General features: G+C 40.4%; 1 protein-coding gene across 2 annotated transcripts in view; it reads right to left on the bottom strand.

Moving 5' to 3' along the window:
- MOSPD1 (motile sperm domain containing 1) overlaps nucleotides 1-13,168 on the bottom strand; it is a 33,390-nt gene that overhangs the window by 16,402 nt on the left and 3,820 nt on the right. For both annotated transcript variants that reach the window (XM_077827188.1, XM_077827189.1), the window contains exons 2-4: nucleotides 9,522-9,779; nucleotides 9,253-9,328; nucleotides 3,648-3,871 (exon numbers count right to left, since the gene is read on the bottom strand). In XM_077827188.1, coding sequence (XP_077683314.1) covers nucleotides 3,648-3,871; nucleotides 9,253-9,328; nucleotides 9,522-9,675 — 454 coding nt within the window. In that variant the 5' untranslated portion in view covers nucleotides 9,676-9,779. The remainder of the gene's footprint in view (nucleotides 1-3,647; nucleotides 3,872-9,252; nucleotides 9,329-9,521; nucleotides 9,780-13,168) is intronic.

The following is a 13,168-nucleotide window of genomic DNA, read 5'->3' as shown; positions in this document are numbered from 1 at the left end:
CACCCCCTGTTCTGCAGCTGGGGAGGCTGCTCCCTGGTCTGAGGCAGACACTTGGAATGTGGCTTCACAGAGCTGCCCAGGTCCATCCCTTCTCCAGCAGTGCAGTCTGACAGCTAATTACTATCGACCTGGTAATGGGATGTTTCAGCAATGCTTGGGGATGTGCCAAGCACACTGAATCTATTCCCTGGCTTATTAGGGCACAGGATCTTCCATGGCTGACAGTCAGCAAGGGAAGAATATTTAAAGGTGCTGCACAGCCTGAAGAAATCTCCCTTTATTTACAGCTCCAAAACAGAGCTCAGCCAGGGATAGGCAGCAGGCTCCCTTAGGCCAAAAAGTTCCCCCCTTCTCAATTGCAATCAAGGGAGAAAAGTAGAATTGGCACGTCCCCATCTCTGCCCCCCAACCCTAAATGGGTAAGATCCCTGACAACTGTCCCTTTTCAGTGCTCAGGGTAGAAGAGGCCCCTCCCCTGCATAAAAGGTTTGGATTTTAAACTAAAATCCCAGCACTGTCTTCCTTCCATGATGGAGCTGCACCTGCACTACGGCTATAGAACACCACTAACTCAGTAGGGGACAGTGATTCAGCCACTAGAGCCCATTTTCTAATAACACACAAGGTCCAATGTTGCCAAAAGAGAATGCAGACAAGGATAGAACCCCATTCTTAGCACACCTTACTGGTTGTAGTACAGTAGGTAACTGTTCAAAGGCTCTAGAAACACTTAGTATTACTGCCCCCCCATGTTTTTAAAAGAGAGTTACTGATATGTTGGAGTCTGAAAGATCTTCCCACAGAATCTTTAGAGCCATTAGCATTTAGCCAAGTTTTATACCTAGTTTTTTGAAGTATGAATTCAAAGCATACATGAAAATGGCTCCTGTTTTCAAAATTGATTTTGCAGTTCTGAGAGGGATGCCAGCAATGCTGGTCCCATTTTAACCCTACCAATCAGATGTTCTTAGTTTGCATGTCTGTATACTCGTTATACTGTTCCTCTGCTCTGTCTGCTCCATTCTTGTCAGCAAACATATTATGGTAACAAACTAAATTCTTATGCACCGGCATGCCATATTGCATCAGCTCACTGGTCCATATAATCTAATATTCTGTTTCAAACAGTGGCCTGTACCAGATGCTTCAGAGGAAGGTACAAGGAACCCCGTAATGAAATAGCGTGACCACAGCAAAGTTTCTTCCCAATCTCCATCAATTAGTGGTTGATTTAAAACCAGAGGCATAAGAGATCATGTATGTGTCTGATTCAAATCCCATTGAAGTCAATGGAAACTCACCACTGGGTTTTGGGATCAGACCCTAAACCTGTTATTTTTTTTTTTACACTATCAAGTGGGAACACTCATGGTTACAATATCTTTTTTTAAAACTGTTCCAAGATACATTCAACTGAAGAACACAACTCCCCTGCCAATCTGGGACTTACATTATGTAGAGACAGTTGGTCACTATTTTGTTTTAACAAGAGGAATTCTCTCATGCATCACATTTCAGGAAAGATGTGTGCAAACTGGAGAACATCCAGAGGAGAGCAACAAAAATTATTAAAGGTCTAGAAAACATGAAGTATAAAGAAGATTGAAAAAATTGGGTTTGTTTAGTCTGGAGAAGAGGAGAGACATGACAATAGTTTTCAAGCACAAAAAAGGTTGTTGCAAGAAGGAGGGTGAAAAATTGTTCTCGTTAACCTTGGAAGATAGGACGAGAAGCAATGGGCTTAAATTGAAACAAGAGAGGTTTAGGTTGGACATTAGGAAAAACTTCCTGTCAGAGAAGTTAAGCCCTGGAACCAATTGCCAACGGAGGTTGTAGAATCTCCATCACTGGAGATTTTTAAGAGCAGGTTAGACAAACACCTGTCAGGAATGGTCTAGATAATATTTAGTCCTGCCATGAGTGCAGGGGACTGGACTAGATGACCTGTTGAGGTCCCTTCCAGTCCTACTCTTCTATAATTCTATGCAAAGTTACCTAGGGTGGGATTCACAAGTGGGACTTCGTCATTCTCTCTTTGGGCCACTGTATAGTTAATTATTTATACAAAGTGGGCAGCTTCAATAGGAGAGATCTGCTCCACAGCAGAGTGACTAGGGAATTCTCTTGGAAAGTGGGAGACCGAAGTTCAAATCCCTGCTCCATATGCGGGGAGAACTTGAATCCAGGTCTCCCACACCCTGCGTGCTCTAACCCCTGGGATAAAGGTCATAAGGGGGACACTGCCCTCACCATTTTGTGTGGGTTTAGACATGCCCTAAGCCAGTGGTTCCCAACCTTTCCAGACCACTAGACCCCTTTTAGGAGTCTGATTTGTATCGTGTACCCCAAGTTTCACCTGACTTAAAACTACTTGCTTACAAAATCAGATATCAAAATACAAAAGTGTCACAGCACACTGTTACTGAAAAATTGCTTACTGTCTCATTTTGTCTGTATGAAATTTGTTTGGTTTGTACTGTCTTCGCTAGTGCTTTTTATGTATTCTGTTGTAAAACTAGGCAAATATCTAGATGTACCCCCTGGAAGAGCTCTGCATACCCCCAGGGGTACGTGTACCCCTGGTTGAGAACCACTACACTAAGCACACCTACCAGATTGGACCCTGAAGGCAAGAGAGGCAGGGGAATGCCTATTTTGTGAATCCTGCTGGGACTTAGGTGAATTAGGCACTCAGCTGTTGGGCAGTGTCAGTACTTTAATGGTGGAAACATAGGAGCCATTGGATTCTAGGCACCTCTATAGGGTTAGGTGGCAGCTGTGCAGGGCTTTTGTGCAAGCCAGTGGTGCCTAAATGTTGGACTTAGGTGCCTAATTGCCACTTTCAGCACTTAAGTCCCCCTTGTGAATCCCACCCCTTGCCTTTTCTGGAATTAAGCTGTCAGAGAGATTGGGGGTGGTGGGGAGGAAGGTGCATTTTCAGCCAGGCAAGTAAAGATTAGAATTTTGTTTTAGAAGACAAAACAATTAAGGAGTTAAGCCTTCTCGCCCTGCCACCCCTAATTTGCAAGAGCTCATGCTTCAGCCATGGCTGTTGGTACATCAGCTACTCTCTATACTACCGCATGTGCATAGCAGATATTTGTAACTCCACTTTTCTGTACATTTCAGAGGTAAAGGAACATGGCACAAAAGAAGTGCCATGTGTGGAAAGTGTCTGAAAGTATCTGCTGCTGGTCAGGAGGTGGAGAATTAAAGTTCTGACACAGACAAAAATACACTTGGAGACACACTTTGATAGAACAAATTAGTCTCCAAGGGCATGGTCCTGCAATCCTTTTGTAGCCACATCTCCTGCTGAAGTCAGTGGGAATTTGCTTGTGTAGAAGGATTGGCCCCTTAAAAGACCCATTACTCAAATGAACAAAACTCTGGATAGCAAATGTAACTTTAGGGGCACATGGTAGTTTATAGCTCTCTCATTTGACTAAAGAGGATATAAGCAACACAGCAATAGCATGGGCTTTGGAGCACCATAACCACTCTTAACAAATAACCAGGGTACTCTTACAGGAAAGTAAAAATGGAGTTAATTTAGACTCTCTTTCTTATAGTTTAACCTCTTTCCAGTCATTTCAGCTATACCGAACTGTTTGATCTAGAAGAGGGCTAGGTAAGACTTTAACTACCTGGTTGACACAAAGTCTGCTCAAAAAAGACACTTTCAGCCAGATGTTCTTTTATTCTTTTTTCCTCTTCTTCCTTTTGCTGTTGCTCTTTTGCAGATGGAAGTAGTGTAGCAATGACTTCTTTTCGCCCTAATGCTTTCCTCTGGCTTTGCTCAGACACTTGGAGACGGAATTTGTCTATCAAACCATAGTGACAAGCCCGAACGTCTCTGTGACGAATCACACTGTAGATAAAAAAAATACATATATCAACATTTTTATGCAGAGCCCCTTTCAAGAGATTCATCTGCATGGTTTCAACTGCAGGGTTGGGGTCAGGATACCTATATTATGCCCACGACCACTATCTGAGCACCCAAAATTATGCAGTTCTATAGTATTTCATGTCAAGTCTCATACAGGACCCATAAATAGCAAAGCTTAACTAAATCTCTTCTGTACCTCTCTTTTATGAACAGTAGTTTGTTCACTTGGGTCTTCACTGTAGTTATAAATAATTATGAAAATGCATGTGTACCTAGTTTTAAAATCCCACAGTATTTAGCCACCATAATGGGTATTGTAACTGCTTTTTTCCAAAATGCAAATTATTTACTTGAATGACCATAAAAACCTTTTGAGAGATATTAAGAGAAAATCCATATTTAAGCCAGTTAGCTTCAGGAAATGTGTAGTCTGACAAGTTTCAGTCCAGAGCAAGTTGCAAACTTCTATGAATAAAGCTTTCTAACTACACTGGCATTGGGTAGTGCCATTTTAACATTGTTCCAGGAAACTGATCACTTCAGCATTAAACTGATCACTTCAGCACAAAAAAGCCCATGATTTCTGCATTTTGGACTGAATTTTAAGAGACTGGATTTTGTGATCACATTAAGATACCCACAAAGGCTTGTTATTAAAATACTGGGTATGCCTAAAATTAACATGTAATTTAAGTAGGGCTTTCAAAAAGGAACAGAGAATTACAAAGGTTTGAAATACATCAGCCTGTAAACCATATGCTTATTGAACATAGGAGCTTCTTCGTAACCTCAGAAGCAAATGAGTTAGGCCATGATGGAGTTTCATCAAGTAAATTTATTTCACCCATGGCAAGTCAACTACCATTTGGTGAAGAGTGGGCTCTGTCTTGAGTAGATCACTGAGCAATAAAGGTTTGAGCCTGAAGTCCTTACTCGGCATGCACTTTTGCTTATGTCAGAGCTGCAGCTTCAAGCCTCTGATTTTTATGTTAAGACTTCTTGTGTTGCTTTAAATTCTTTTCTATTGTTAGTACCATGCTTCTATGTATCAGCATAAGCACAGTGTTATGTAAAGTTTCTGTTTGAGCATACACAGTTACTGTCAAGCAAAGAGATGTTTCTCTACAGACCCATATAAACAGATACATTCTCCTGTTTCTTACTGGAGAGCACTGCATAATTAGAAGCTCTGTAGAATATTGGTTTATCTGGCAAAGGGCCATATGTATACAGCACAGTTCATATCTAACCTCACAGCAATAAACATAGTTCTAAGAATGTTACCCATACTACAATCCATTGGTGATCTTCCTGAAAACACCATCCTGGCCACTATGGATGCAGAAGCCCTCTACACAAAGATGGACTACAAGCCGTCAGGAACAGTATCCCCGATAATGTCACGGCAAACCTGATGGCTGAACTTTGTGACTTTGTCCTCACCCATAACTATTTCACATTTGCGGAGAATGTATACCTTCAAACCAGCGGCACTGCTATGGGTACCCGCATGGCCCCACAGTATGCCAACATTTTTACGGCTGACTTAGAATAACGCTTCCTCAGCTCTTGTCCCCTAATGCCCCTACTGTACTTGCGCTTCATTGAGGACATCTTCATCATCTGGACCCATGGAAAAAGAAGCCTTTGAGGAATTCCACCATGATTTCAACAATTTCCATCCCACCATCAACCTCGGCCTGGACCAGTCCACACAAGAGATCCACTTGCTGGACACTATGGTGTTAATAAGCGATGGTCACATAAACACCACCCTATACTGGAAACCTACTGACCGCTGTGCCTACCTACATGCCTCCAGCTTTCATCCAGACCAGACCACACCACACGATCTATTGTCTACAGCCAAGTTCTACAATACAACTGCTTTGCTCCAACTCCTCAGACAGAGACAAACACCTACAAGATCTCTATCAAACATTCTTACAACTACAATACCCACCTGCTGAACTGAAGAAACAGATTAACAGAGCCAGAAGAGTACCCAGAAGTGACGTACTACAGGACAGGCCCAACAAAGAAAATAACAGAACGCCACTAGCCATCACCTTCAGCCTCCATCTAAAACCTCTCCAAAACATCAAGGATCTATCCTTCAGGATAGGACGACCCATCACTCTCACAGTTCTTGGGAGACAGCCCCCCCAATCTGAAGCAAATACTCACCAGCAACCACACACCACACAACAGAACCACTAACCCAGGAACCTATCTTTGCAACAAAGCCTGTTGCCAACTGTGTCCACATATCTATTCAGGGGACACCATCATAGGGCCTAATCACGAGTCACACTATCAGAGGCTCGTTCACCTGCACATCTACCAGTGTGATATATGCCATCATGTGCCAGCAATGCCCCTCTGCCATGTACCTTGGTCAAACTGGACAGTCTCTACGTAAAAGAATAAATGGACACAAATCAGACGTCAAGAATTATAACTTTCAAAAACCAGTCGGAGAACACTTCAATCTCTTTGGTCACTCGATTACAGACCTAAAAGTTGCAATTCTTCAACAAAAAAAACTTCAAAACCAGACTCCAACGAGAGACCGCTGAATTGGAATTAATTTGCAAACTGGATACAATTAACTTAGGCTTGAATAGAGACTGGGAGTGGATGGGTCATTACAGAAAGTAAAACTATTTCCCCCATGTTTATTCCCCCCCACCGTTCCTCAGACGTTCTTGTCAACTGCTGGAAATGGCCCACCTTGATTATCACTACAAAAGGCTTCCCCTCCCCCCCCCCGACCCCCGCTCTCCTGCTGGTAATAGTTCACCTTAAGTGATCACTCTCGTTACAGTGTGTATGGTAACACCCATTGTTTCATGTTCTCTATGTATATAAATCTCTCCACTGTATTTTCCAATGAATGCATCCGATGAAGTGAGCTGTAGCTCACGAAAGCTTATGCTTAAATAAATTTGTTAGTCTCTAAGGTGCCACAAGTACTCCTTTTCTTTTTGCGAATACAGACTAACAAGGCTGCTACTCTGATATCTGTTACCCATACTGAGACTACTATCCGCCAAAACGGGGTCGGGTATTGGCTGCTAAAAAAATATTCTTGAAGACCTAACTAAAGAAATTAATATTTTCTGAGATGGACCCAAAGATAATCAATCAAAATTCCATAAAGATCAGCTAGAGACCAGAATGACTCACTGATGCCAACTGTGTCCACATATTTATTCAAGTGACCTAATCATAGGACCTAATCACATTAGCCACGCCATCAGGGGCTCGTTCCCCTGCACATCTACCAATGTGATATATGCCATCATGTGCCAGCAATGCCCCTCTGCCATGTACATTGGCCAAACCGGACAGTCTCTACGCAACAGAATAAATGGACACAAATCTGACTTCAGGAATCATAACATTCAAAAACGGGTAGGAGAACACTTCAACCTCTCTGGCCATTCAGTAAAAGATTTAAGGGTAACAATTTTGCAACAGAAAAGCTTCAAAAACAGACTCCAAGGAGAAACTGCTGAGCTTGAATTAATATGCAAACTAAATACCATTAACTTGGGTTTGAATAGAGACTGGTAATGGCTGGGTCATTACACATATTGAATCTATTTTCCTAAGTTAAGTATCCTCACACCTTCTTGTCAACTGTCTAAATGGGCCATCTTGATTATCACTGCAAAAGTTTTTTTCCTCCTGCTGATAATAGCTCATCTTAACTAATTAGCCTCTCACAGTTTGTATGGCAACGTCCAACTTATCTGCATGTATAATCTTCTTACTATATGTTCCATTCTACGCATCCAATGAAGTGGGCTGTAGCCCACGAAAGCTTATGCTCTAATAAATTTGTAGTCTCTGAAATTAGTCTCTAAGGTGCCACTAGTCCTCCTGTTCTTTTTGCGATACAGACTAACACGGCTGCTACTCTGAAACCTGTCACTGAATTACAGTAATATAAACTTTCTGTGCACTGGTATGTGTTGATCATTTCTGTGCTTTTAACAATATTGCTGTCCCTACCCACTTATGCTTTTTATGGGAAGTGCTAGTTGGTTACACCCTTGAAATTCCCAATCAGTCCTGATGAGGCCAATGCCACAGTACCAGATGGACTCCTCATAACAGAGTTAGTGTCATCTGCTTTGCAGAGAACCAAGAGTTCATTAAAAGTAGGTCTTTTGCTAATGGCATGTATTGGCCAGAAAATATAAATAATGCTTTTTGGAGTAAATAAATGTTTAATCAGAAAACCCAATTTCCTTTTTATTTTTATTTATTTATTTTGGATACTTCATTCTCATGAAGCACACACTGCAGCCTTGAAGTCATGTAGGTCAGCATGAAGCTAACATACAGAAGCTGAAACATGTCATGCTATTTTGAATTAAATGAATATTTACCAATTTGTTCTGCTCTGAATTACAACAGACAATACTGGTAAATCACAGTTAAAGCAAAAAACTAGAAGCCTTATTTAACATTTGGGGATTTCAAAGGTAACACTTAACTGGCCATCAGCCCTTCTCTGTGAGTGAGTTGGGGTCAAGGAAGGAGAAGAGAGATTTTTTTTTAAAAAATGGTAGGCAAGAGTATCTTCACTGAACAGGACAGCAGAAGTATACTCGCTATGTTACATGGTCATGGAAAGCATTCATATTAGAATTTTACAGATTCTCACTTTGCAAATCTGCAAATAATTCTCACCCAAGCCTGGTAATCTCACCCATTTTAGCAAAAAACCTTATATTATAGCAAAGTATTCTAGTGTGGTTCATATCAGAAAGACTTACTTTTAAAACTATACCACAGGATCTATGTATTAGCACTCTACTATTGTTTATTCATATTTACACAAGTAAAAAGGGGCACCTATCCAATGCTCCTGCCATAAATTACAAAAAAAGGGGGGGAAAGAGCCAGTAGAACCCAGAACTATGATCTTGTTAAATGAGTACTGTACACTTACCAAAATAATTTTACAACATACAGTTTGTGATTCATTGTCCTCGATTCATTGTTTACTTTTCTTGCTAATTCATAAAGTTTAGCACCATACAATGTGTTTCTGCTCATTAATATAACTTTGAGGTTCGACCAGATTAAATCAGGAACTCACTTTATATATTCAAGTATTTAATTTTCTCTGGCTAATTCAGAATTACCAAGCAACTTGCATAAGCACTACGATATTTTAATGTTCAATAAAATGTGAATGATGAAGTGGGACTAGAGGTTAACATTTTCTGTAGTGTAGTTTAAAATATGCCTTTTAAATACTAGCTGAGGTTTAGACATACAATTAGCTGATGTAGTTATTCAAATCTTTAACAGTTAAGGAGAATTGAGCTATTTTTACTTACATATCAACACAACACTGAGGCTTCACTGCACCTGCAGCATCGACAACAACATATTTATTTGGAGTTGTACAAAGAACTGAAATGAAAAGGACACTGGTGGTTACATGGTATAAACCAGCAGTAGTAGAAATTTTAATAAACAGACTGTGGTAGAAGACAAATCTGAATTTTTGCATAACACCATAATTTTCATAACTTATGTTTGTTATATAAGCTACAGGTAGACTGATAAAGGAAACCTTAAATGAAACTGAACCTAAGAAACCCACCTTTGAATTTTAAGGCAAACTCATAGGGGTTATATAGAGTCAACACCTGTTTGTGTGTTGACTGGTCATCTGCATAAAATATAAGCTCCGTAGGAAACACAAAAACAGGAAGATTTCCTTCCACTAACTCTGGCTGTCTTTTTTGTTGCTGCATTGGCACCGAATCCTTCCTTCTGCTTCTTCTGCTCTTATGATTTTGTATCCCAAACAGATTTCTGGTTTTGAGTCATTTAAGAATTCCAACGCATTTTGGCAATTCTGCAGAAGAAAGGAAATGGAATGATGATAGTGTTTGTTTTCACAAGTCCATAGAACCTAATCAGACAGCAGATGATACATAGATACAGCACTTAACATTTGGTTTTGAGCTTGTTTATAATTATTTTAAGCGCCTTCAAAAATGTTTAAGCTAACATAATTTTACTCATCTTTGACATTTTGTTTTCGTTCATTTTAAAAACTGCAATAAAGTAAGTGAATATGTCTTCCTTTCATTAGTATTATCATTTGTATTTCTGTAGTGCCTCACGCCTCAATCATGGACCAGGACCCCACTGTGCTAACAGCTCTACAAACACAGAACAAAAAGACACTCCTTGCAGCAAAGAGCCTATAACCTGAGTATAAGACAAGAGACAACAGGTGGATCAAGACAGACAGGAGGGTACAAGGAAACAATGAGACAATATTGGTCAGCATGACAGCACACCAGTGGCCTAACTGAAACATCCCAAGGTACAGTACAATATGTTATGTATATCATGTTTGGATATGAGCCAGGTCACAGTGCAAAGATTCAGAACAAAAGAATCAGGAAGACCTTCATTCTTTGTCTAATTGCATCTCTGAAGTCTGATCATAATAAGATTTCAGTGTAAAGGCAGTGAATTAAAAATCAAGTAGGATGTATAAGATATTTGTCATTATTCAATAGTACAGGGTAGGTTTTGGATTTTTCCATCACATTTACTGAAGCTAAATCTGTAGTTATTATTTAAGTTGATGTTAAGAATGATTGTTTTCCCCAGTGTGTAACCAAAATCTCCCCCCTCCGAGATTTTTCAGGTTCATTTCTGGAATCTCAATCCAAACAAAAAACAAAAAACAAAACTCCACAACCTGTTCATATCACACTCCCAAATGTAATTTATAAGATAAAAATAAAGCCGCAATCATGCAAATACGTATACAGATGCTTGCCTTTATGCACTAAGTAATTCCACTGTAGTGAACAAGCCTATTCACAGTGCATGATGTTATGCAGGTGTTTAAGTCTTTGCAGGATTGTGGCCTAAAATAGTATTTCACTATGTTTTCTACAGGCTAATAGTCCTAGGAGGACACCAAGAGTCTGAGTGGAGACTCTTAGGCTGGGTGTACACTAGGAAATGTTCATTTTAAAAAATCCCACTTGTGCTGTCACCCACGGAGATGAAGCTCCTAGTGGTTTCCAGCATTTTACCACCGCATTGACGAAACCTGTTACTCATATGCAGCCTAACTGGTGGTTGCACCAGCGGTAATTTTGTTTCTAGAATTCCCTAGCGCAGACACAGCACAGCCCTAATGCTATGGATGGTAAATAAATGCCTAATTTTCTGTTTTAAATCATTACATTAAATTTCAAAGTGCCAATATTTTATATGAGAGCTAATTTTCACAAAACTTAGGCTTTTGATACCTAAACATCCAAAAGGGACTAAAACCACTAGTCCATGCTCTACCAGATGTACAGAATCTAGTTCTGGTTCAAGATGTATGTAAACACTTTTTAAAAGATATATATTAATTTATTTTTTAAAATTCTCCAAGAGTAGGTACATATTGTCCTTCCCAAGGGCTAACTATTCTTATTCCTGTATCTTTTTTCCTAAAATCCAATCTCCTTTCAAAACCCAGAATTACTTTCCAGTAGACTAGAATGTTAATTATATTCTTTTGATAACAAATCCCTGATGATGATATTCCTGATTGATGTTCTATTTTTTTTTTTCAGAACACTTTTTAACTAGGCTACATATCAGCAAATGGCAATTTAGATTCTGTGCACTTCTCAGAATTTTGGTAAATACTTTTTGTTTCAGAAGAGATGAATAAGCTCTGCAATTATTTTGCACAGGAAGTCTAATTAGTAGGACTTGAGCATCTTAATGTGCTATTGCTAAATAATATTCACTGTTTCATTCAAACATACAAGAACTGTATCAGGGTCTAACTTGAAAGAATGCTAGCTGTCATAAATATAAAGGGAAGGGTAAACCCCTTTGAAATCCCTCCTGGCCAGGGGAAAGCTCCTCTCACCTGTAAAGGGTTAAGAAGCTAAAGGTAACCTCGCTGGCACCTGACCAAAATGACCAATGAGGAGACAAGATACTTTCAAAAGCTGGGAGGAGGGAGAGAAACAAAGGGTCTGTGTGTCTGTCTATATTCTGTCTTTGCCGGGGACAGACCAGGAATGGAGTCTTAGAACTTTTAGTAAGTAATCTAGCTAGGTACGTGTTAGATTATGATTTCTTTAAATGGCTGAGAAAAGAACTGTGCTGAATAGAATAACTATTTCTGTCTGTGTATCTTTTTTGTAACTTAAGGTTTTGCTTAGAGGGGTTCTCTACGTTTGGAATCTAATTACCCTGTAAGGTATCTACCATCCTGATTTTACAGGGGGGATTTCTTTATTTCTATTTACTTCTATTTTTATTAAAAGTCTTCTTGTAAGAAAACTGAATGCTTTTTCATTGTTCTCAGATCCAAGGGTTTGGGTCTGTGGTCACCTATGCAAATTGGTGAGGCTTTTTATCCAACATTTCCCAGGAAAGGGGAGGTGCATGTGTTGGGAAGATTGTTCATTGTTCTTAAGATCCAAGGGTCTGGGTCTGTAGTCACCTAGGCAAATTGGTGAGGCTTTTTACCAAACCTTGTCCAGGAAGTGGGGTGCAAGATTTTGGGAAGTATTTTTGGGGGAAAGACGTGTCCAAACAGCTCTTCCCCAGTAACCAGTATTAGTTTGGTGGTGGTAGCGGCCAATCCAAGGACAAAGGGTGGAATATTTTGTACCTTGGGGAAGTTTTGACCTAAACTGGTAAAGATAAGCTTAGGAGGTTTTTCATGCAGGTCCCCACATCTGTACCCTAGAGTTCAGAGTGGGGAAGGAACCTTGACACCAGCTCACAGGAATACAAAACTGTTTTTAAATAAACTATTTCTTACAGGCAATAGAAGAAGAGAGAATTCTAGGAAAAGTTAATTACAGTGCAATATACCGTAAGGAATTAAAGAACATAAGAAATAAGATACTAAAAGCTCTCATTAATATAAAATCTCTATATATGCATTTGGCTAAACTGCACAAAAGATTTTTTTCTAATGATTGTTTTAAACAGAGGTGGACAAACTACAGCCCGCGGACCACATCCAGCCTGCGGGACCGTCCTTCCCGGCCCTTGAGCTCCCGGCTGGGAAGGCTAGCCCCTGGCCCCTCCCCTGCAGCCTCAGCTCACCGTGCCACCAGCGCTGTGGGCAGCGCGGCTGCGAGCTCCTGCCAGGCAGCGCGGCTGCGAGCTCCTGCCAGGCAGCGCGGCTGCGAGCTCCTGCCAGGCAGCGCGGCTGCGAGAGCCGCCGGCTTGCCCCAGTGTTCTAGACTGCGCAGC

The sequence above is a fragment of the Eretmochelys imbricata genome, chromosome 9 (assembly GCF_965152235.1).
Source record: "Eretmochelys imbricata isolate rEreImb1 chromosome 9, rEreImb1.hap1, whole genome shotgun sequence".
Classification (NCBI taxonomy): Eukaryota; Metazoa; Chordata; order Testudines; family Cheloniidae; genus Eretmochelys; species Eretmochelys imbricata.
Note: the sequence above shows the minus strand (reverse complement) of the source record. Positions and strands in the feature narration are given on the sequence as shown.